Consider the following 26,275-nt stretch of genomic DNA (forward strand, 5'->3'; position numbering starts at 1 on the left):
TTTTCTTCTGAGCGATATGGTCAGTAAGTGAACCTATACTTGGCCGATACTTGGCCGATACTTGACCGATGCTTGACCGATGCTTGACCGATGCTTGACCGATGCTTGACCGATGCTTGACCGATGCTTGACCGATGCTTGACCGATGCTTGACCGATGCTTGACCGATGCTTGACCGATACTTTACCGGCAGTTGATCACTACATATCGGCCGATGCATCGGCCGACTATCGGTCGACCGATCCGTTTTGTAAGTTACAGATCCTCGTTTTCCCCCTTTACAGCCTGGCGCGACTATCGACCGATAGTCGGTCGATTCTCGACCGATAGTCGACCAATATATCGGTCGACTGTCGGCCGATATTTCGACCGAGGCCACCTATAGTACACATGATCCACCTAGGGTAGATTGAGGTTAAGAACAAGTCTCTGTAAGAATCAAACATCTTGGGAAATGAAAATTTTCAACCCCCCTTCAAACTTTGCATGCAGTTAGGCGCTCAGGGGGGATGCACAAAAATGCTCTTTTTAAAAGGTGCAGCACTCTTGTTGCCATGGTAACAACGGCTGCTTGTTTGAGGCCTGGGGCCTCATTTTCATACAAAATACATGACGCTGTATTTCTCCATGAAGTTTCCAAGTTGATTCTTATAGAGACTTGTTCTTAACTGGGTAGAACGTGGTTAACTCTTGGTAGCTGTGGGTTATCGTGGTAGAGCATGGTTACAACAAGATTAACTTAAGGTAGAAGGGGTTAAAAAAACAAAAGGATCTGTAACTTACAAAACGGATCGGCAAGACGAGGTTTGTAAGGCTAAGAAATAAAAGAATTGACTATTAAGATAAAAAAGGTATAAAGGTTGAAAACTAATAAAAGTCAGCCGAGCGTCGGTAGAGTATCGGCTGAGAGTCGACAGTCTATCGGCCGACTAGCCGTCGCGATAAGGATGCTGCCGGCCGACACACGATTTTGACCCCTAAAAGGTACGACAGGCTTCCTCACCCAATTCCGATCGCCTTCCCCCCCCCGTCAGCACCTAAAAACAAAGATTTGCCCCCAAGTGGAAAAAAAAAGTGATTTGCTCAGTCACCCCCACCTCAAAAATCTAATGGTCCGTCCCTAAGGTACCTTTTACATAAATCCAAAATAAGTTTCGTTCAAGAACGAAATGAATTTCATACTGCGTTTACATACAAGATAACTTAGCCTGTAAAAACAAGTATTTATGTCCTTTTCTGTCTTTTTCTATGCTTCCCTCGCTCTTAAAGAGGATTCATACAGACGCAAGTGTCGTACCGCGTTTACATTATTCAGGTACAAAAGGTCGTCCGGAATGAGTGTTTCGTTCTGGAATGGAAACCCCAATAAACTCATTCAGAAATTACTCGTTCTGGATAAATTTTACTCTGGTATGATCCTCTCTTAAGTTACCTACTTATACCATCAGAAGTATTTCAACCAAAACACGTTTCTCTCAACAATTAATACGAGCAAAGACACTCTTGGAGTCAGTAACTAAATCAAGTCAAGTGGCTTGCCTTGTCAGTGTTTTAGTTTTTAGAAACTTACCACAATAACCTGTCCCCCATGAGTGTCCATAAGATACTGGGTCAACCTGAATGTCTTAAACAAGGTGGGTTACTTGGTTTTTGAAATTTACTGGAAATACAAGGTGTCAAACCAGTTATAGTAGATAGCTAGCTTTGCATTACCCATGCAGCTGTTATCCGTCAGATAATACGGCTACAATGTGGTACCTTTGTTTTTCAAACAATAAGTAAAACACAGCCAACACTGTATGTCACAAATTCATGTAAAAGCTCTAAAAATGACACAGGTCAGATGTAAGTCCTTAATAAAGACAAACTTGTAGTTTACAATGAAGAGTTGAAAGCAAGTGCAATAATAGCTTAGACGAGAGAGAATAACTTCCTAGCATAATTTCACACAAAAAATGCAAGTGATCAAGGGGTAGTATAAAATAATTGCTTACCAGATCACGCAGTAAAATTTATGGCAGGTAAGTAAACATAAATTGAAGGATGATCTGTGGATAGCCTACATGCAGCTGTACCCGCCTTATTTTCACTACTGCTCATTAATAAGTAGTGTTCATAACTGTGAAGATCACCTCCATATTAGTTTCTTTATCTGCAGTTCACATATTTTCATATATTTACAGTCTGAAAATTTGTGGTAGTTGCCTTGGTTTGCTGATCTCTTCATTTGGTGTGAGGGTGTTTCTAAAAATTTATTCAAGTCAAAGAGGCATGGTTTTTATAAACAAAAATGAATACATCACACATGCAGAGCAGTCAAGGAAAGCTAATCTTTGAATTTATTGGAAAAATTCATTCAGAAAAAGGAAAATTGTACACCATGAATAAGCACCTCTGAGCTTAAGCACTGGTTTGACACACACTTACAGTGAAACATTTACTTCATTTTGTAGGCAGATCCCAAAACAGGTGAATGGGAGTAATTGCTAAATCTTTCCTCTCAATTTTTTTAGCTGTAAATTAACCGATGTTCAGTAGATACTGGGCCCATTGGCTCTACAAAGCAGACAACTATGGATCTGAGCTACATCTTAGGTCTGTTTAAGTTTACAATGACTAAATGCTATTCTTTCCACCAGAGGATTGTTCAGATTTGTAAGGTTGCTGATTAGTCACTATGAACTCTTTGGGGGTTAAGAATAAACTGCCATTAAGCAATGCCTTAATTCCATCTAAGGTAACACCCTCAAAAAAATTTCACTTAGGCATGTTTTCCAGAAAGTTGTGTAGCATTCTAAAAATGGTATTTACTGTACAATCTTGATTGCCATAATCCTGACCACTTTTTCCCCAAATCCTAATTAGTTTCTCTGAGGCTGTAAAGCAGGGTAACCATGAGGGAGTCCAGATCCAGGACCTGTACTGCCAGGACCAAGAAGAATCTGGATAGTAATAAGAAAAAAATGAGAAACACTTGCCTAATTATGCACTTTAGAGAGGGAAGAATAATTTCATAAACAAACTGTGATAAATACATGTACCAAAAAATCTACTTAACAGCATTGCCTATCGTTGTGTGGAGTTAGTAGCAGCTTCTGGAAAACAAAAGTCCTCAGAAAGGAGATGTGGGTACAGGCTGAGTTTCTTGGACATGTTGAATTGAAATTTGAGTGAACATGTTCTTGCTTAACTTGAAATCAATTTATTGTAGTACTTGTTATTCAATGGAATGGAATGGGAAAAGGATTGATTCCCTTTGGAACATAACATCTACTTGTTGTTTAAATAAATAGACAATGTTCTACCAATCCTACAGGTATATAACTGTTAAACGTTGCAAAGAATTCAAAATGTTAAAAAAAAGAAAAGAAAAGGAAAGTAAAATTGAATTACGGTCAACACGCCGACGCCGACGCCAACTCGCAGACGTATAAAATCGAGTAGAGACGTCGGCGAGTTGGTCCTCAATCCAATACAACTTGTTAGAAGTTAAACATACAGAAAAGTAAACGATATTTAGTAAAAAACATTGGCGAACATTGGTGAACATCAAACAGAAGCTCAAACATTGGTTAACATTGGTGAACATAACCGATGACTAGGTAATTGTGAAGAAGAGCTCCCCAAAAAACCTGTCGGCCGACTGTCGGTCAACTGTCGGCCGACTGTCGGTCCACTGTCGGCCGACAGGTAGCCTATATTTCGGGCAAAACCTGTCGGCCGTCTGTCGGCCAACTGTCGGCCGACAGTTGACCGACAGTCGGCCGACAGGTTTTTTGGGGAGCTCTTCTTCACAATTACCGATGACTATAACAGCTTCAGACGCGAACGAGTTATTGTGCGACAACAACACCTTAAAGACTCATCATGTCAATGGCTCAGATTTTTAAACAAAAACTTGGCTTTCTAGACAAGATCTTTAGTAAAAAGCAATTCTTTTTATTTGCAACAAAGTTTATAAGGATCTCAAGGCGAGTAAAGCGAAGTAAACATCTCCAATGACTCTAACAGCTTCAGACGCGAACGAGTTATTGTATGACAACAACACCGTAAAGACTCGTCATGTCAATCGCTCAGATTTCCTAAAGAAAACTTGGCTTTCTAGACAAGATCTTTAGTAAAAAGCAATTCTTTTCATTTGAAACAAAGTTTATAAGGATCTCAAGGCGAATAAAGCGAAGTAAACATCGCCAATGAACAAAATTGGCTGTAGACGCGAATGAGTTGTGTGACAACAACACCGTAAAGACTCATCATGTCAATCGCTCAGATTTTTTAAAGAAAACTTGGCTTTCTAGACAAGATCTTTATTAAAAAGCAATTCTTTTTATTTGCAACAAAGTTTATAAGGATCTCAAGGCGAATAAAGCAAAGTAAACATCGCCAATGATTATATCCGCTTCAGACGCGAACGAGATAGCTCGTTCTCGTCTTAAGCTGTTATAGTCATTGGTGATGTTCCCCCATGTTCACCAATGTTTAAGCTTCTTCTTCACCAGTGTTTTTTTTACTAAATATCGTTTACTTTTCTGTATGTTTAACTTCTAATAAGTTGTACTGGATTGAGGACCAACTCGCCGACGTCTCCACTCGATTTTATATGTCGGCGAGTTGGACCGTCGGCGAATTGACTGGATACCGAAAAATTAAATTATTTAGTGCTTATCCGCTAAATGGAATGTGTCTAGCCAATGGTTTCAGCCGTGGTTTTAGCATAGAAGAGTATTTTTTTAAAAGAACATTTATTTAACAAATGACACAAAACCCTTCACAAGGTTGACACCCCTCTTTTTTGCACGGATCTATGCACATATATACTGGAACCTGAATTCACCAAACTAAAAGAAACATCATCTTTTTTACACACTATTGGACTAATAACTGATAAGGCCTTAGAAAAACCTAGAATCTATCGTTTCAGCGAATCCTGCTTGCCTGTCAGGCAACTTGTAATAACAACATGGTAGCCTGATGAGAATTTTCATTACCCTTGGACTATTAGACACCATTTTTGTTGCATACTGTTGAGTCTTTAAGTTTAAAAACGCTTACTCCAAATATGTAAATTTTTGCTAGAGTCAAGGTGAAAATCTCCAGCTTCTCCTGATCTTGACTGATTTTCTGACCTATGGCAATCATGACAAGCCATATACTAGAATTTCCATTTGTGTATCATATCCGTTTCACTGTTCTTAAAGGTTACTTTCAACTAAATTTGGTCAAAATTTGCAAAATTTTATTTTTAACTCTTTAGTTAGAAGAATCAAATATTTGTTTAATTTGCTGCAAGAAAAAAATATGAAATCCCACCGAATCTCAAAACCAAAAGAGTCTTTGATGAACAAGACAATAGTAAGTCTTTCTCTAACCGAGAAGAAAAAAAATTGTTGATAATGTTGACCAGATTTTGTTGTGATTAAACATAACCAAATAAACATGGTATGTAGATTTGTCAGATTTTGATGAAACCTGGCCATTATATTTGTCCCAAGCATAATGTCCCAAGCATAATGAAACCCTAAATATCTTCTAATGTCCAAGTTAAAAATAGATTATCTCAGGAAAAAATTGGAACTGTGAAGAGGCTCACACATCTTATCTGTCTTGGGATAAACTTCATTTTGTTTGAATGTCTCATTGGATGTTCAAGTAAATTAGCCAGAATGTTCCTCAGGTATTAATGCACCAAAGTATGTGAATCTTATACAAAATTCATAATATATCTCTTGTGATGTCCTGAAACATAACTTTAACATAACTTTTCTTTATAACTGAAATATTTTCTATTGTCCAACTTCAAAATAGATTTGTTAGGAACCAATCAAAGTATTGATCTTGCACACTTAACTAGCCTATTATCTGCTGAGTGATACTCTCTTGTTTGTTTGAAGGTCTGTGCTAAAGCAGAGGCTGATAATTCAGTAGAGCAAACAGCTTTTGTTTTGTGTTTAAAGGCTTGTGCGTGCCCACCAAAGGGTACCTATTTTGTTGACAGTAACCTCCTTGTTAGCACTGTAATGCTATTATCTTTGTTTACAAGGTTTTCTCTCAATCTAACTTCTAATCCTCTGACTGAAAGTGCCACAGGATTGTTCTAGTCCATAGGAATGTTTCAATTGATGTTCAATCCCACTGATTATTTCCATAAGATAATAAAACTAAGTCGTGAGCTCCAACTGTTTGCACAGCTTGCATTTCAAATAAGATTGCTGACAATTTTTTTAAGATTCACTGTTCCAGATTTGAGCCTTAACTCAAAATTTTGGTAATACAACAATGTTAAATAAAGACAGTGAGAATCAGTTTGTTACATCAAAATTGCATGTTTGAGATTAAATAAGTGAGAACTTCATTCATGTAACTTCTGCAAAAGCTACTGAAACATAAGATGAGTTACTTAGATACTCAATAGCATCATGATTTATTTAACAATGTTATCATCTAAGAGCACAAGTGCTTGTTCAAAATACACACATGGTTACTGGATTCTTACAGCTGGTAACCACAAAGTGGTTTTTTAACTCACTTGTCTTTGCTGTTGAAGTTGTGCTTCTTCTGTTTGAACTCTTTCTACCTCAAAAATAACTGGCAAGGCAAGTACAACAAATGATGTACTCATAATCCAAAGCGATTTCCCTGTGAAGTTGTAGAGCCACCTAGCACCAATAGCCACACCTCTTGCTGCATTTCTGGAGCCTTGACGCACAGATTCTGGAAACATCTCTGTCAAGCCTATAAGTCTCTCTATCAGAGTTTCATCAACATCATCAAGATTCTAAAATGAAAAAAATTTAATTTCAGGTTACTGTCAAAAAAGTCTGGTCAAAATTTACAAAATTTCATTTTTTTGCTCTTCATTTGGAGAAAGCAGTTACTGTAAAGAGAGCCAGATATGGCCAAAAGAGTGTCTCAGAGGAACTTGTACTGAAGAGCGCAAGGTGTCATAATGGGAAAGGCTTCCAGCAGAGTGTGGATATTCCGCAATCTCAATTTTGCATATTCTGTTTACATTGCCTCTTGCACTACACAACAAAATGAAATTTCTGACATATTTCACAACAAAACAAGTATTCATCAAGAAATAAGTCTTTATCAAACAGCCAAAATGAGAAAAGTGGCAGGAGAGCCGAGCCGAACTGAGCCAAAGAAATCAAAGTAAAGTTTTTCTTTTAACTTGCTCTTCCTTCTGTTTTTCTCAATGAAGTTTGGATTTTGGTTGCTCCATTGTATATTAGTTTTTCCCATTTTGTAAAATGATTTTCCCTGCAAATTTCAAATTCTTTTTTTTCCAATACTTGCCAGGGGGTTCAAAGTTGCATTTCATTGATCAGCAACAGTATTGACACATGCATGTGAAAAAATTCAAGGTTAGTTTTTATGTGAGTAACTTCTTTTTAAACAAATTAATAGGATATATATGTGGATTTAAAATATTCTCATGAAAATTGACCAGAATGTTCCTCAGGTATTAACCCACCAAAATGTTATTCCTATTGTGATGCTTCGCAGTGTGATAAGAACTGAAACATTTACCATTGCCCAACTTTAAAGTAGATTTTCTCAGGAACTAACAAAAATATTGAAAAAGCCTCCCACCCTTTCTTGGCCCTTTATTTGCTGAGTGATATCCTTCCATTTGTTTGGAGGTCTGCAGTAATGCAGAGGCGGGAAATTCAGTGAAGCAAACACTGTCAGTTTTAAGTATAGAGGCTGACACACCCACCAAAACCAAAAAGTTTTTGCTATGTTTATAATATGTACTTTATAAACTTTACAGTGATATATAGATTTTTTATGGTTTCTGATCAAGTAGCACACAAAGAATGATTTTTCTGTAGGGTACCATATTCTGTTAACAGTAACCTTAAGCACTCAAAAATCCTTTTAAACCTTCATGAAGGAGGCAATTTCTCATTGTATAACATTGATGAGAGGCCTCGTGCATAACTTGACCCCACAAGGAAAAATGATCATCTCATTGGTAAATGTTGGATGTGAAATGGTAAACTGCAACTGAGTTCAATAGTATTTATTGGCTACAGTGTATGTACAATCTTGTACCAGCCATTTGCAAACAGAACATCAGTTTTCACTGACTTTCCAGGTTAGAACAGAACCATTTAGGCTTTGATGTTATTTCAATTTACAATTCTCCAAGTTAAAAGAAAATGATGTCAAGATGTGCTGTCATGCAACTTCCCACCAAGCTACAATGTGGATGATTTTAAAAGAATGTATGAATTGCTGAGTGGAGTGCAATTAAGTTGGAATCATTCCTACAACTTCAAAATGGAGTAAGTGTGTAGTGGATGTTTGAACATGAGGTTTGATTACCATTTATTACATCCATGTGCCGCATTCCAAGCTGCCACCATTTTGGTTACTATGCAAGTAAAAGATGTACATTTTGCATTAGGCAATTAAAATTTTGATAACAGTTGCCAATTGGCGACCAAAAAAATAAAGAGGGAGACTTGAAAAAATCATTGATCCTTGTTTGAATTATCAATTGCTAATGTGCCAGTGTTTCTCTTTTTCTCTCCCACTGTTTTGTGAGTTCCAGATACCCAGTAAGCTAAAAAAAAGGGTGATAATGTCAAACTGATTTTGTTGAGATAATCCTCATTTAATATTATATAGAGTATTGAAGTCCAACAATCAACTATGCAGTACAAAGTATGGTGTCTAACTATAAGTGATTCAGGATGTTATTTACAATATAGAGGGTTTTAATAGCAATAGTTTAGCTCACCCCAAATGAGAGAGGTTTCTCAGCTGGCAATCAATCAAAATGGTATTAATCTGGTCTCAGCAAATTTATTCAAAATTGTTTCTACTACCAGACATTAGAGCTCCTTCATCCTTTTTCTCTTGACCATTATTACAATAGCTGAATTGGTAAGCAAGTGAACATATCAATTTAACAAATAGAAGGATTGCAAGCACATTGTTTGGCTCATTAGTTTTTTTGGTGTTTTTTTTAAGGGGGAGGGAGTGACCTAAAATTCTTAACAGCAATCATTGTACAATTGAAGGTAGTTAAAAGGCAACTTTTAAAAAAAATGAGTTTGGAGCCCTGATGCAGAAATGATACAATTGTTTCACTCAAATACAACTCTTAGTCAGTAGCAAGATTTTGTTGTCCAGTAACTGTTTTCTTTGTTTCAAAGTAGAATCAGAAATGCCTTTTTGTGTCCAAAAAGAAAATTTTGAGACCTTGTGTCAAAATTTATTGCTGTATTAATTCAAGACAGGTTTGGGACCGTGGGTTGCCAAATTTTCCATGAAAGTGGGTTTCTTTGTCTTTCACTTTCCTCCAATTTGACCTGTTACTTCAAGAGAGCTTTGAAATCCGATTGGTTGTTTTTCTCTTAGTGTTTCTCTCTCATTAAGTGTGAAAGATGTGATTAAGAGAAAAAGATAATACAATTCAAAAAAAAAAATTTGTCATTTCGCATTAACATTAAATTTGTACTTGTTTTTGAATCCCAAACCCTCCACTATAAGCCGAACCCTGTTTTTTGTGAAAAAAATCTCTCAAATTTTTGTGTCAAATACTGAAAAAATCGCTCGGCTTATAGGTGAAGAAATACAGTAGGTATATAATTAAGAAGGCTTATACTGAGCAATCTTGTATTCTGTTTTAAGCTGTCCTCATATCAATTGAATCAACTTCTTCAGTGTAATTAATTGGAATTTGTATTAAAGATGTACTTGGTGACTCACAAAGGTGTTGCTGTGCCCGTGGGCAGAGATAGCAAAATTCGGACTATGCTAAGAACCACTGAGATTGCAAAATTCATTACCCTGCCCTCTGAGAAAAAGATTTATATTTTAAAAACTACTGATTTTTATTTTTACTAGTTTTGTTTCATAAATGACAGTAGGCCAATTAGATCGCATGGATCACCAACAATTTTATTAATAGTTATCTTTTGGACAGGTAGGTTGAAAAGGGATACCAAGTAACTGACGTTTGCATTTTGGCAAAAGAAAAAGAACATTCCCTCTTAAAAGACTGCAATGAAAAGTATTGTTCAATGGAGAGCAAAAAAAACCAACTTCTGATTTATCTGAAATAAACTGGAAAATGACATTTCATCCAAGAAAGTCTAGTCCATAGTGACAAGTAAACACATAATTATATCAAGAAAATAAGGTTTGAACACAAGATGTAATTCATGGAGAGCTTTTAAAAGCAAAGAAACAGTCATTTCTCATCACAGTCAATGCAGAAAGTTAATATAACTTGCTAACCTTTTCAACCTTTGCCAGTAGAGCGATCACAATGTTAAATCAAGATTATCGATCAAATATATTTTATGCAAATGCTAAATGGAATTATTAGCTTTATCAGAAAAACAAGCCCTTGCAAGACAAACACATTACCGATAATTTTGTGCTAGGCCTTTAGCTGATAGTGTGTGTGTTGTGAAGTAGTGATTTGCAAAACACTTTTAAACTTCTGTATGGTTGAAAAATTCCCTAGAGACTTTTCTAGCTCCAACAGATCATACCAATAAAGTCCTCACAAAGGACATGAACCATTACACTGGGTAGATGAGCTCACAATTCTTTGTTAATGAAATCTTTGGTGTGTATCAATGTTGGGTTGATTCTATCACAACATATTGCAGTACCCTAATTTCATGGCACAATTGGCATGAGGAATGACACTCTGCCGCTGTGATTGATGCAAGCATACCCCAATGCTATGATCTGATTGGTATGAGATACACACCCAAATGTAGCAATCTGATTGGTGCGAGGAACATACCACTTGCTAACATAGTTATTTTTGATGATTTTAGATATATGAAATTCATATTTGCTGTGGTGAAGAGTATGGGCCTGAATTTTTTTCAGGTCCTATTTTCAACTACTCGTTTCAGTAGTGTTCTCAGCTGCGAAGATCTCTTAATTTCATAGTTATTTTTCGTTGTAAAAAAAATCAATGTATATGATAAACTAAAAAATAAACCCTAGCTGACACAGATTGACATATTACTGACTTCATTGACTGAAAAAATGAATACTAGAATTTTACCTTGAAATTTGATTTTTGATTGGAATATACCGTGAGTTAACCGTCAATTTAGAGGTTGATCGAAGATGAAATATGCTTTCATATGAGGAGAAACATGTTTTGGCATATTTAACACTTTAGAAGCTAAGACATGGACCAACCCGAATTCAAAAAGGGGATAAACTTCTCAAATTCGGCAGAGCGAATCTGCAACGGGGCGAAGCTCACGTTTAACTACACTTTTACCTCATCATCAAAGCCAATAACCTCGGGCATCTTCAAAACTTCCACGAAGTGTTGCACGAAGGATTGCACGAGGGACTCAAATCGCAGCCTGGCCTCGTCAAAGTTCCGAGTTAAATCTGGGACTGGCTAAAAGAGGGGCGAGCGTCCGGGTCATTTTGACTTCTTGTTAGCTGAATAATCATACCGCTGACAAGGGGGCAAATTTACCCTGGGCTCGACATTGCGACGCAAGGCTCATCCTCAAAATGGCTGACATAGTGAACCGCTATCTCACACATCTACATTCTTTGTCCTCATCGGATGTACCTCAGCGTGGTTTAGACGCAAGTAATACTGTAGTAGATCTCCGCAGTTTTTGCTTGGAGAACGTATCCGGCAAGGAAGAAGGTACATGTACAATAAGGGTGCACCAAAGCGTCAAATAAAGTAAATTATGACCAAAATTATGATAAAAATAAGTAACGACTCTCTCTACAAATCACATCGGTAGATTTAAGTAATGAGGTCTTCAAGTTGAGGAGTATTTGATTGCTGCGATGAATTCCCCATTTGCGTTGCTAATTTCTGCCTCCAATGATATTTGATACTCTCGAACTGCATAGTACCGGAAGCTGGCCATGATATGCTGTGTGTTTGGTCACTGGGTTCATCCAGTTCGACTCTTACAGTTCGCTTCGTAGTTTGACATCATAGCTGTCGTATCCCACTGTATAAATTGGGGAGTGTTAGTCATGCTCCAGTTTGAATTCATTTTGCTAAAACTGTGGAAAAAAAGGTAATTTAGTTTTATTAACTGAGTTGATAACGTAAATTTGCCACCTTAAAGAGTTTTAAAAGCTGATGTTTCGAGCCCCTTGTCATAGCCAATGGAGGAATTGTGAATTGTCATACACACATCCCACTTTCCTCCGTTTGCTCTGTGGTTGTTCCTAAGCTCAAGTTCGAATTGGAAAGGAGCAGGGTAAACCAGGATTGACCAGAATTGAACAAAGAATATCACTCCATAGCTTTTTCTTTTTTTGTAAGGCTAAGCATGGTTAATTGTTATATTTTGCAAAATGAGCAATTTTCTTCCTCAGTACATGTAAGGGTCCAACTTGGGTTTGGTGGGACATGGGATGATGATTAAAATTGAGGAGGGTTGTGGGATATGGGAAATTTCAGAGGCGGGATGTGGGATGAAAATAGTAAGGTGGGACTGAGATACGCTCAGTTTCAAAGGCGGGATAGGGGATAGGACAAGTATAAGTGGGATCATAATTTAGCTTAAGTTACAAGTCAAACAACCTCAGAGACATTGAAAAATATTTATTTGCTGTATAAATGGGCTTAATTAATGCTCCTGTGTAAATTGGGGTTGACTTGCCTAATTGACTCAGTTTACTTTATATTTGTTAAAATTGTTAATAGTCCTACACAGCTCCATAGTATCTTATAATTTTGCTCTCACAGGTATTCCTTTGAATGAATGCCTCTTTCTGTATGATAGTATTGGTTCTTTGATGATTCCTCTTTGCAATGGTCATTGCTGTATTAAATGACACTTACTCATAAGCATTTTTTTAAGGTTTGAAACTGTTGGATAGTATTGTGTTACAAAGGGCAAGATTCGATTGCTTGTTTTTCCCTGTTAGAGGAGGGTCTGTGTAATTTACATCCTTCAAATTTCACCTCTACCTCTCTCTGCCAGTTGTGTTTTGAGAAATTTTTTTTGAAGAGTTTTTCCTGAGGAGTCATAATGCTCTGCCTTTAGCAAAGCATTTTGCTCCCAGTGGGTAACATGTTGTGTAGAACGAGTACTGGAATGTCTCTGTTGGTTTGAGGGGTTTTTTTTTTTTATCGAGAACTGACTCCCTGTTGAATCTTTCCTCCTTATATAAAGTCATGTCTTAGAAAGTAGCTTCGGAAACAGATATTTCAGCCATAAATTTGATTGTTGGGTGGTATTTATTTGCTTAAGTTTGTTCAATAAACTGGTTGACAGCATCTCTGTTGGTGTGCAGTAGAGAGATTGTATTGTCAATATTACAACAAATGAGCAGTTTCTTAGCACTTCTATCAAAGATTTGTGTTGCAATTTTTGCCATGAAGATGCTTGTGAAAGCTATTGTCTTTTCAGTCACCATGGTGGTTCCATGTGTTTGCAAGTAATTTTGTTCCTTGAATTGGAAGTTTTTTTGTCTCACCTATTAAGACTATAAACACACTGAGGAACAACTGTTTTCCTTTTGAAGCTGGCTAAATATACCTTTAAAAAGTATTTGCCTTTCTCCATAATCATGATTTTCTCCGATTAACCCATCAGTTTTAATAAGGCAGTGAACTATTAAGCAACCTGGCTTTAACCCAGTAGGATAAGGATGGAATGAAAAATAGTAGCAGGCTGTGGGAATTGAAAAGTCCATTTTGGACCCTCCAAAATGGAGGTTACTAGAAGCAGTTATTGTCTCATGTAAACTAAAATTAAGGAAAACTAATCAATAAATGATAAATGAAGAAAGAGTGATTCCAGTTGTTATGATGGTAACAAATTGACACTCCGAGATTGGAACTGCCAATAAACAGAACCTTGAAAATGCAAATTGGAGGGAATAAAATTCGACTTCAGTAATATTGTTGAAAATATCATGTCTTGATTTGTCTAATAATTTAAAAGAGGTTGTTCTGAAGAATCAAACCATTGCATTATAGGGTGCAGTTTTAGATTTTACTGTAAGAACTTGTTATAATTATTTGGATGCAATGTTCAAGGATGGCTAGAAGCTATTTGGAACTGAAATTGACTCATAGAGCAAACCTGTCAGAGATGGAATTGAAAATATATAATATACATTCATCATTAATAATTATTTATTCTGGTTTTTTTAATTGAATTTATTTGCAGCTTATTGTTCTTCACTTTTATTCAGTGGTGAGACAAGCATAGTTAACTTTTTGAGGAAAGCCATCACTTTGGATGAGGTATGTTCTATTTGTGGAGGTCTCAAAAATGAAGTGAATTTAATAGGTGAACATTATATTTCCTGCTAGGTACAACCTACTTGGGTAGGAAGTGAACTAAAAGCTCTAATGGTTATTCAGCTATGGAAATAATTTCTATACTTGATTTATTTCTTGGTTCAAATAAATCCAAACTTAGAGAAATGGGGTTTATCCAATCATTTAAAATTGAAAAATTACTTAAAATTAAACTTGTGATTAGCAGAACCAGACTTTGTTTGTACTACTGAATTTGAATTTTGGTTATTGAGAAACAATTCTTGTCTGAACAAGAGCAAGACTGAATTCAAACTATGGAAAGGTAGACAGACCTGGAGAAATAAATAAACTTGACTTGACCTTTGAATAGGCAACATCAAGATAATTTAGTAGATTCAAAAATTTACTCTTTGGTTTTGGAATAAACAGACATGTGAGAGTGCACATGAGTAAGACTTGATTATCCCATGTACATAACCAACTTGGATTGCTGAGTATGGCCTGGAATTGGACAATTTGATAAACCAGTGAAACTGGAATCACACAAAGGCACAGACCTGTATCTTCTTCACTTCACTATCTTGCCATTTTTTTTAACAGCATTATCAATTTTAAGGACAGGGCTTGGTAATTATTAGGGATCTACTTTTGCATGGCCAATTATTATGCAAGCATAAGGCCATTAAATTAAAAAATAAATTTGGGGTTGTTGCACAATATTCTGAGATAGGGAGGTTTGAAATGTGAAAAAAGTGCTGACATTGCATTTTTAAAAAAGTAAAGGAAAATAAAATTTCCTGATAATGGGGCCAAAAAAATTCCCAAGTCAGCAAGTCTTAGAAGCAATGGAACAAGCTTTCTAGTCAACAACACTGCTATTCTCTGAAGGGATGTGAATTATGAGATGAAGTGAAAACCATACTCTCCAACTTCAATTGAGGCATAGCAACTATTTTCCTCTTGTTTTTTTATGGGGAAAATTGTCCACTAAATTTTCTTTTTCAGTTTTAACCAAAGGTGGCATAATTAAACTAACTGGAACTGTAAATTATAGGGGTGAAAATCCCTTTCACTGTAATTGTTTGTTCATATAATCATTGCTGGAGATACGTTTTTCCACCTACATATAAGCATGCAAGACCATGGCATGATGTGCAACCAGTGTGTGCAATGGCAGTAGTGATCTTTTTACATCATGTCTTACAGATATTTAACTCTCAAAATGTCTTTTTATACATAGTTAGGATGAGTAGCACAATCACCATACTCACTTCTGTAACATGTATGGAAAATGTGAAAATTGCTAGTTTGGGACAAAATCACTTCTTTAGGTCTGTTTTAAACTCCCATTTAATATTACAACTGATTTATTTCAAACTATTTTATTTTTGTCACATTTGATTCAAATTTGTATTTACCCAGAATCCCTTGTGGGTGTGGTCTTTTTCACAAATAATCAATTTCGAGTTCACTGACATAGTAAAAAGTAGAAATAATAACATTTTGTATTACATGGAGGCTAGTATCTCCCCAGTGAGATCAACTGGCACTCTAAAAACAGACTTTCTGCCTCTTTTTACAACTTGAAGATCACATCACCATTTTTCTCTTGGAAATTCAGCTCTCTTTTTGTGATTCTTTTCATTATATTTTAGATTCCTTAGCCTATTCTTTTCCTGCTTTTTCCTCCTCCACTCTTTGATCCTCGCAAGCTTTTCTTCCTTTTCGTTAACCATACCTCTTGTCAAGCGCACTTGAAGCGATTTTTACAGATTGCTAAATCTCAGAAAAATTATTGAGCTTGAAGACCCGGCGACCCTTGATAACGTCGCAGAAACCGCCAAAACAGGAAAGGTTACTATAGCCGCAAACGCTAATCACTCGTATTTCAAACTTTACTAGAACAAACTTGACACATTGTTGAATACGGTAACTGAAAATGACAAAATTACAAACACGCGAATGAGCATAAAATAACTTACATCGTATGAGTGAAACTACTGGAAAACGACAAAGCGAAATAAACAAGGATACTTACAAGACGAATGTGACCAAACCAAAGACGAAAACATGAAACCCAGAGCTAGATATGTAACGATAATTTTCGCAAACTAGACAACTAACCAAATAAATTACGCACAACCAATATATCTACGATATGCAAATAAATATCACAAGTGCAAAACTGGTAACTGAGAAAGGACACTAATGAAGACGAGAAAATAAACACCTAGCACAAAACTATGAAACACCAACACTAACAAAAAATGATAATACAAATTCTAGCGCCTACAGTTACCAAGCTATTTTCGACACGGAGATGAAAAGATGAAGGCGAAAATGGCGGAACAAACAGCAGATTTTATAGCGATTTTGGTGGCATTTGTGGCGAGACTCCGTTCTCAATATGGCGTCAACATGGTAAAAAGCGTAGCGACTTGGTCAAAAGTGAATATTTTGGCCGTTTCTAAAGATATGGACCTGAAAACTTGGAAATGACAAGAGAAACTTATGAGCATTGAAGTGTAATCGATTTTGAAACCCGACTTTGCCGTGTTTGAAGTATAGTAGCGAAGGGGAAGGTAAGTTGATGAAAAATATTATTGCGTAATCAGGTTTTAGAAAACCGTAGCGACTGTTTTACACTGATATTTCTCCGTTTATAGTCAATCCTTTAGACTGATTTTTCGCTATTTTAGAACACCAAGTATGAGCATTTGGTTAATGTGTTTTTGTTCCCACAGGATTCCAGTTCAGTCAATCTACGGACAACAACTTGGTGTACTTCCAAATTCTGAAACCCAGCGTTACACAAAGGATACTTAAGAATGATGAATCTTTTCTATTCGTTTTAATAAACTTGAAATGTCAAAGTTTTGCTCAAATGTAGTGTTTATTGTGTGTTATCATAAGGTGTAATTTGTTTAGTCAAACGAGCTTTCTTTTCAGTGAAAAATGTATTTCAAAAATTTTACCACTGATATTGTGTTACGCGTTACAACCAAAATTGGCTCGATTTTTCATCTTTCACGGGTATTTTCTCGAAGACAGTAATGTGGATTTCTGATTTTTTGCTTTTACAATAATCAATAAGAACAACTTTACCTGTAAGCAAAGATTTGGCTTCAATGAAAATGTAAAACAGAAGAAATCATTGAAAGTTTGCAGTCAACCCCCTATGGGCATGGTGATTGTGCTACTCATCTAGGTGTAAAGTTACTTAGATAACCATGTTTAAAAGTGTGCTTGCACATGGTTGCCGCAGGTCAAGGAAAAGTTAAGGAAATAAAATTTTATTTTTATTACAGATGCACTCCACTAGATTACAAATAGACAATAAATGAAATGAAATTTATTACTAAAATAAAGAAACGTTGTGGATAAGAAGACAACCAAAAGTGCTGAGGCACCATGCTAGGGATGTCCCACCAATTAAGGTGTAAGAGCATTAACAAATATAAAAAGAGAAGTTCTAATCAACTGTAATAAAATTTAAAGCATTCATTTTAAAAGCTGCAATACCATTTGATTCTCTAATATGATTAGGTAAACTATTTCATTCATTAACTATTTGGTTAAAAAAGCTATATATGAAATAAAACCATTAGTTCTACTAAAATTTAGAGCAAGGTCCTGTGTGTCATTTTTCTTCAAGTTATAATTTATAAATTTCTTATCCTTACAAAATAGGAGCTTATTTGAAATATCTATATCATACTGTCCATTAATTACATTGAACAAAAATGTATCATCTTTTATAAATCTCCTACTGGGTAATGACTGCAATTTTAACTAAGATAATCTAGTGCTATAATCATCATCGGACTTAGTAATCCAACTGGTGGCTCTTTGCTGTTATGTTTTATGTGTGGGTTCCAAGTTTCACATGCATATTCTAGTAAAGGTCTCACAAGAGTACAGTAAAGTGTTTTCATAGTTACTGTATCAATGTCATTTATGTCCCTACAAGTCCTTTTAACCAGCCCTAAAACCCAATTAGCCTTTAGTAGTTATTTTATCCACCTGTTGGTGGAAAAAAAATTTCTTCAAGGTCAAGGAAAAGTCAGGAAATTTAGCAGTGAGTTGGGGGAAATTTATATCTTTAAAGAAAGTCAGAGAAAGGAGAATCTCCTAGACACTTATCTTAGATGGATCTGAAGAGTCTCTTAGAGCATCACTGACTTTGATGGAAGCCTTTGGCAAAATATCTGGCCTTAGGCTTAGGGTATCATCGAAGGAAAGAAATCAGTGTTTTCTTAATTTTCTAAAATTTATAAAGAATAAGGATCTATCAACTTTGTAAATTTTTATATCTTTTTCACTTTAGGAGATGTAAGTAAAAATGCTTTGAGAGTAGAATGGAGGGTGTGAGATTGATGACTGCATGTCGAATCCTTATTGTTGTTTGGGCAAAAGGAAAATTTATTTCTTCACAGTTTGCACTGGAGCAGAAATATTGTTCACTGATAGTGATAGGGGTTCCTACTAGATTTAAGAGATTCAGAGGCCACTGACCAGACCTAAAGATCTAAAAGACTTTTTTTTGCATGATGAATTTATCACAATCTTTTTTACTATCAGTCATGAACATTAATTTTGGTACCAGTTACTTTTCAAGCTCAGCTTGGTCAATTAATCAGTTTGTTTTAAATTTTAATTTATTTGCATTCTTTTCAGCTGAAGTGCTTGTGGAAGAAACCTCTGAATTTTGAATTGTCATTCTTTTTGTTGGTGACTGACCCAGTTGGGAATGTGTTTGTCAATATTTTGTGTGCATTACATCCGTGGTTAACTAAATCGATTGAAAAGTTGGGCATGTGAAATGAACAGTTTTGATTTGTAGCAAAAGTTCCGCATTATAAAAGCTTCTCTGTTTAAGGGATGTTTGCTCAAAAAGCCTTCTGTGTTCAAATTTCTGCATGGAACTTACACTCTAACTTTTGAGGAAGGCTTGCAAAAACAAAATTTACACTTTTCATTAATTTTGTAACACACTTTTGCACAATAATGTAGAGGAAGTTAGATAGCTAATAGAATATAGATTACATTGGAAAATATATTGTAAATTCCAATCACAATAAATGTCCTCACTAACCAAAAATTAGATATGCTGGGTGTAAATGAATGTATACTGGAATGTGACTGCAACACAAACTGTCACATTTTTGTTGGAATTCTTTGCTTTCAGGGCACTGCTAATACTGTTAAAAATGGTCACGACTCAAATAACCCAACCAATTGAAATGCCCCCACTACTTTAAATGATTCCATATCTAGAAATTACCCAATTGACATAAATGACACTCAGGTTGCTTGAGTAGCTCAAATATAAAACCATGATTCAACTGATACATACACTATAACCCAACCCAATAATATGACCTAGCTACCCTGCATGCAAATTATCTTAGTGACACTAATGACCCAAATGACACAAAAAAACCTGACTGGCTCAAAGGGCCTAAATGATACAAATGATAATCCAACTGGTTACTACTATGTGTTAAAAGATCATGGATTAAACCAAAAAATTTTGGTGAGAATTGCTTTCAAATTACAATGTTCGTGACTCTACTTGCTTAAAAGAACGATACAGGTTGTGTACTGCTTTCTGTCCAATCTTTATAAATCAGTTTACCACTACATACTCAGGATGTATAAGGCTTTATTAAACTTCATTATTAAAAAACATATCACAGAGTAATAGAATTAAGAACGTCAATGCTTTCTACATAGGTTATGTCTTGCACTTAATCTGAACACTCAACTTTCTTTTCACATTTTAGTTTCAAGATGCCAAGATAGAGCTTTTGAAGTTCCTTCAATCATATGTGATGAAGATGGGAAAGAAAATTAATCCCTATGTTGTGGAAATTAAGGTAATGTTAATCATTTGGTAGAGAACAGAGGCATAGAGACACTGCTGTAAAGTAGAGCCAAACATAGCAACCAACAGAAAGTAGTAATGAATTTTCACAAGTATTAATGTAAGTACTCAATCTTCAGCAGGAATGTTTTCATTTTAATGAGGCACAAGGACAATGGCTTAAATGAGAAGCTCTTTTTGGTCATCTGTGCTTTTGTGTATTCTTGGTTTTTGCATATGTGTCAACAAATGTGGGAATGGTTGCTATGCACCATCTTTGTCCCCCTCAAGTGTAAACGAATATGACATGAGTGTGTATGTTTGAAATGGTTCTCTGTATTGTAGTCAGTTGCTAGTGAAAAAGTAGTAAACACAAGGTACCTTTCAGCAAAATACCAGAGATAATTACAAACCAAGGCAATGAGTGGGATGAATTGATGAAGTAGAGAAGAGATCTGTGGATTTTGGCAATTAGTTGAGATGATACCAATGAGATGAACATTCTAGAAAGTTAGCATGTTAGTAGCCATCATTTGGTTTCAGAGAAACACGCAGCTACATGGGACAGACACTTGGTTCCAACGTTAAACCTGGGTAGAAAAGAAGATGTAGCAAAGGAGCAAAAAGGACTAAGACAGGAAAGGAAGGGCTGAAAGATTAAAGCAATGCAGGAAATGCACCATAGAGCAATAAGAAGTCGAAGCTGCCAAGAGACACAAGCATCTTAATCTAAGTGGGGATTGTGTCATTGATATTTACTTCACCAAGACCACCACAAATACCTTCATATGTGAGGTTGACAGGATAGAAATGGAGCCATCAGAGCCCTCTTGTAGCACCATTGGCAGACCACACTATGTGTTCATGATTAATAATTTTTGACATGAGTTGAACAAAATCATTTGGCAACAAGGTGATCATGGTTATTGACTGCCTTCAGATTTTTAGTGAGATTCTGACAAACTTGCTTGCAAGAGCACAGACATTTAGTGCATAATAAACATCTTAACATCATAAAAATACTAATCAGCATCACTTCTCAAGGATCTGTTTCATTTGTGTCTGAAGCATGGGGATAGAACCTCTGAGAAGTTTCTAACAGGAAACTGTGGGTTTCTAAATAAACTTTCACCAGGAGACATGGTTATGGCAAACAGGGGCTTTACCATTAGTGAAATTGTAGGATTGGAACAGGCTTAACTTGCTACTCCAGCTTTCACTGAGGGAGGTTACAGCTGGACCCAGTGGATGACAGGAGGACCCAGGAAATTGCCAGTGAGCTCATTCAAGTAGAAAGAGTGATTAGACTGAGGTGACACAAATATTCAATTTTAGAGGGTACCCTACAAACAGACTTTCTCAAGTGTGACTCCAATAGACAACCAGAGTCTCAAGTTCCAATAATTGAACATGTTGCAAGGGTTTGCTATGCTCTTATGAATTTATGCCCTCCGCTAGAACCCTGTAATAAGGTTTCTCTTCAATGGTCATCATTTATAGAGGTACAGATGACATATGTTGTTTACTGTATGTACTATACAATTTAAATTTTCTAGTTTTCATAAGAAAAATTATCATTGTATAAGGTTTTATCCAATAACATTCTCCTATTATGGTTGTGGAGAGAAAAACTTGATATTACTCATGGAAGTCATGCATTGCATTCACAACCTTCAGATTATTCACTCACCTTAATGGTAAAGAGCTTATAGTTAATTCTGGAGATCAGTGTACCCTACAAATTTTTCATGAATGAAAAATCTGTAATGTGCTTTGACTCCAGACTCACTAACTGTAGGCTCGTCACCATTGAGGACACAGACAATGAGTATGCACAGTTTCAAAATACAAAATATGTTTCAAAATTTAAAATATCAAATTTTTATATCCATACCTAACCTCATCTAAATTTGGATGAGGTTGGGGTTTTATTACCCATGAAACTTATCAGAGTTTGCCCAATTATCAGTTTTACAGGATAGTTAAAAAAAAATCAGAAACATGCTCATTTTTTTTGTCCTGGAGGCAGGGTGCAAACTTTCAGATGCATTTTAGGAGTGGCAAAAGTTACATGCATAGGATCTGTTCCAAAAACTAGAGAGATGACAAAGGCAATTGCAAATACACCACAGTCACTACTATTGGTCTGTTGCTGAACTGGAGGAAATTGAAGTTCTCCCAAACCTCCACCAAGCTAGTCATCTGTGTGGTCCTCAATATCTTTACTCATAACGTCGCGAAATAAACTGTCATAGAGGTGTACCTTCCCAGGAAAACATCCTGTAGAACAAATGCAGACCTAGTTTATTGCTAAGACTGCTTAGTCTGTTTTAGAATTTTTTGGCATTCTTTTCAGCCCCAAACAACCAAAGTGGAAAGAGTGTCCATTTCTACAAGCAGTGCTATGACACTCCAGAAGTCTGTCATTTGGTGTTGGCTAAGTACAACAGATGCAAATGCTGCTGCACATCATGATGGCCTAGACTTCTGCAGATGGTAGCTTGCCTTTGGTTGACCTTCTGTTACATTTAAAATGTGGTAATTTACTGCAATGTGGGCAGTACCTTGTTTTCATTGTTAGCACTTTACTGCAAAACAAAAATGTGATATGGAGCTTTCTAGAAGTGCAGTCTGCATTACTACTGGACACCACATGTTCACTGTCCTGGCCTCTGCAAAAGCAAATACCACCATCACTGGGAGTACACGAGTGGTTTTCTCATGTCCTAGTATAACATCTCCCCAGAATTTCCAGCAAAATACAAGTTTTCCAGAAAGCTTCAAGTCATGGTAAGACTGTGCTTGAGTGCTGCAGATCAGGATAAATTCTTCCACTCAAACTGTTTGGCAAATGGGTCAATTAAATTTAGCACCACAGCTTTTGTATCACAGTAATTGAGTGCTTCATAAAATATATTTATTTGTTCGGTGGAAGTCAGCTGCAATTTTCTGGTACTAAGTTGATTTCCATGATTAGTCACTGTGTTTTGAGAAAGGGAGTCAGTTTTTCTGTCAAGGTTTTCTTTAAGCTCCTTATCCAATGTAAAATCAATATCTGTAACCCCTTTATACAATATTTCATTAACATAAATTGGAAGGATCCACAAGCTTTTAACTGGTGTGCATGCATGCCATCTTTCCATTGATATGAGCCCAGCATTCGATGTAAATTATGGCCCTGGTGACAGGTAAGCATGATTCTGTGAGCCCAGCTTTACAGGCTAACCGATGTACAGAGAGTATCATTTATTCAGTTAGTTAAAATCCATACATTTGTAAGTGGACCATTCATTTCCTGTGAATGTCACACTTTACCTAAAACAAAATACTTTCTGGAAATTTTCTTTCTTCTCACCAGAGTCACAAAACCTGATACAACTTGATTATATGCTGCTAAAGTCCTATAGTTCTTGAACTGTTCATGCATGTAGAAACTTGTCTGCAGTATGAGGTAGCTAAACAAATCAGACTGCAGGACTGGTGGCAAACATTTGGGATGGAACTACTTGCATGGGATATCAAGTGTGTCGCCACCAACTACAGAAATCTTCTGAAGGTCTTGCGGTTTTATGTGGTTGTCAAAGATGTTGGGTACTCAGAAAGTACAGAAATCTTCCTGCTAAGTTTCCCAGTTTCATCTCTTTTATTTTCTTGTGATAAATCCATGTAGAATTCACAAAGCAGCTTTAAGAGTACAAAAACTGTACAAATACAGCTAAGCCTTACCATAAATTTTATACTTTGAGGGGTGTAAATATGGTCGACATCCATAGTTGGAAAGACCTCTGACATCATGTGAAAACCAAGATGACATGTATAAGAAGCAAACCAAGATGTTAATAGTTCAGTGTAGTTGTAATTTTCTACTCCTTAATTTTACATCCATGGAATATTTTATACAGCCAAACCTTGGTTATCTGGACTTCAATCTGGACTTGGTTTTCTAGTCCTATTTTTTATGAATATGAACAAGAATTATTTTCTTATTAATTATTGATCACATTTGCAATCTGTAACTCATGAAACTCATGTTGGAACTGAATTTGTTCTGCTTTCCAAACTGTTGAATGTTTTAGGAAGTGTTTAGTATAGATTGAAAGACAAAACAATTTTGACCCTTTTCCACTGATGTAGCATCAAAGAATGATAGAATTAGTGACGTACACATGCTACAACAGCTTGAAACAAACTAATTTTGACAATTGTTAATAGTGATGCACAATGATTTTACAATGTAGAACTGCCTAGATTTTAGAAGGAAATTTCAGTGCCTTGTGATACCATGATCAATTTTTATAATTTCATTTAATAACACAAAACTTAAAACTACATAATTTTAACATTTACAGTATTTACCATATCATTTACATCTTTTGCAGGATGTTTGTCTCAAAATTTTCTCTCTGGATCACAGTAATAAGGCTAAAGCAGAGACACTTCCTCTTATGGCTGAGGTATAACCCAGTAATAATAACTAAAATGAATTCATAATTATAATAACAGTAAGAGATGGTTAAGAAAATTAAATGGATGTTCGTTAGTAAAAGAGAAGTATACTTTAGAAAGTGTTTAAATTGTATCACCAAAATTATAAAGAACCTTCAATACTTTACTGCTTAAGGATTGGGAGGGTAGCATAATGGCTAAAAATTCTCTCAAATATGCTGGAAATTTGACCTTGAATGCTGCCATTTTTGAGTTACCTGTATTTTTTGAGGCAAAAAAATTAGTTATGGAGAATGTAGGGCCTCTCACAACTCAGATTGGCAGGGTGTGTTACCCTCACCAATCAAATTTTTATGGTATTTGGTATATGGTATATGGTTTTTATTTTTTTGGCAGCAACAATCAGTTTCATTGTGGCTACCGTTGCCTAGAAGGCAAAGGTACATATGTCATTGAAATGAGGAATTACGGTCAACTCGCCGATGGACCAACTCGCCGACGCCAACTCGCCGACGCCAACTCGCCGACGTATAAAATCGAGTAGAGACGTTGGTGAGTTGGTCGTCAATCCAATACAACTAATTAGAAGTTAAACATACAGAAAATTAAACGATATTTAGTAAAAAAACACTGGCGAACATTGGTGAACATCAAACAGAAGCTCAAACATTGGTGAACATTGGTGAACATCACCAATGACTAGAACAGCTTAAGACGCGAACGAGTTATTGTGTGACTACAACACCATAAAGACTCATCATGTCAATCGCTCAGATTTTTTAATGAAAACTTGGCTTTCTAGACAAGATCTTTAGTAAAAAGCATTTCTTTTTATTTGCAACAAAGTTTATAAGGATCTCAAGGCGAATAAAGTAAAGTAAACATCACCAATTACTATATCCGCTTCAGACGCGAACGAGTTATTGTGTGACAACAACACCGTAAAGACTCATCATGTCAATCGCTCAGATTTTTTAAGAAAACATGTTCACCAATGTTCACCGATGTTTAAGCTTCTGTTTGATGTTCACCAATGTTCACCAGTGTTTTTTTACTAAATATCGTTTACTTTTCTGTATGTTTAACTTCTAATAAGTTGTATTGGATTGACGACCAACTCGCCGACGTCTCTACTCGATTTTATACGTCGGCGAGTTGGCGTCGGCGAGTTGGTCCGTCGGTGAGTTGACTGGTTACCGAAATGAGTGAGTGAGTGATGGTAATAACAGGTTTGTGATCTGACCCAGTTTCAACCAGATGTTTCCTGGTGCTAATTATTGTTTGTTTCTTAGTACCTTATAAGTTCGACAGTCTCTCTTGATACATATTTGAGCTCTCTCCTTTAGTGATTTCAGGCTTATTGCTACAACTGAATTATTTTTTCAGTTCTTGCCATGACGCTACAGAAGACAGTGGAAGATGTTAAACATCTCACAATCATTTCAGGATTGTAAGATGTTTAACATCTCAGTAGATTTGATCTGCATATCATGGAAGTTTTGAGGATTTTTTTTTGAAAAAAAGCATTTTATTGTGTGAATCAGAGATTTATGCCCAGAAGAGCCACTAAAGTTGTGAAGCGAGCAAGTTGTGACGTATGATACCTTGATAGGGTGATGGAATAGATATCAACAATACAGCAGAGAGCTGGCATATCTCAAAACACTGAATGACAGAATATCCTAAAACATGTAATGTTTTGTTGTATGAAA

At 36.0% G+C, this 26,275-nt stretch overlaps 2 protein-coding genes and 1 pseudogene across 2 annotated transcripts in view; 1 reads left to right on the top strand and 2 right to left on the bottom strand.

Annotated features, from left to right (window-relative positions):
• Positions 1–2,316: 2,316 nt before the first annotated feature.
• LOC131786225 (mitochondrial import receptor subunit TOM22 homolog) lies at positions 2,317–11,422 on the bottom strand. The gene is made up of 3 exons (XM_059103246.2): positions 11,273–11,422; positions 6,527–6,775; positions 2,317–2,942 (listed from the first exon to the last, which is right to left on the bottom strand). The coding sequence occupies exons 1-3, from the start codon at positions 11,300–11,302 to the stop codon at positions 2,862–2,864; spliced, it is 360 nt and encodes a 119-aa protein (XP_058959229.1). The 5' UTR covers positions 11,303–11,422; the 3' UTR covers positions 2,317–2,861.
• Positions 11,423–11,506: 84 nt separating this feature from the next.
• LOC131786209 (DNA-dependent protein kinase catalytic subunit) overlaps positions 11,507–26,275 on the top strand; it is a 257,393-nt gene continuing 242,624 nt past the window's right edge. Inside the window, exons 1-4 of the mRNA XM_066170894.1 lie at positions 11,507–11,659; positions 14,157–14,233; positions 20,038–20,130; positions 24,497–24,571. Of these exons, the coding sequence (XP_066026991.1) occupies positions 11,518–11,659; positions 14,157–14,233; positions 20,038–20,130; positions 24,497–24,571 (387 nt within the window). The 5' untranslated portion in view covers positions 11,507–11,517. The remainder of the gene's footprint in view (positions 11,660–14,156; positions 14,234–20,037; positions 20,131–24,496; positions 24,572–26,275) is intronic.
• On the bottom strand, positions 22,123–22,590 carry LOC136282815 (uncharacterized; annotated as a pseudogene).

This window comes from Pocillopora verrucosa, chromosome 8 (genome assembly GCF_036669915.1).
Source record: "Pocillopora verrucosa isolate sample1 chromosome 8, ASM3666991v2, whole genome shotgun sequence".
In the NCBI taxonomy this organism is placed as follows: Eukaryota; Metazoa; Cnidaria; class Anthozoa; order Scleractinia; family Pocilloporidae; genus Pocillopora; species Pocillopora verrucosa.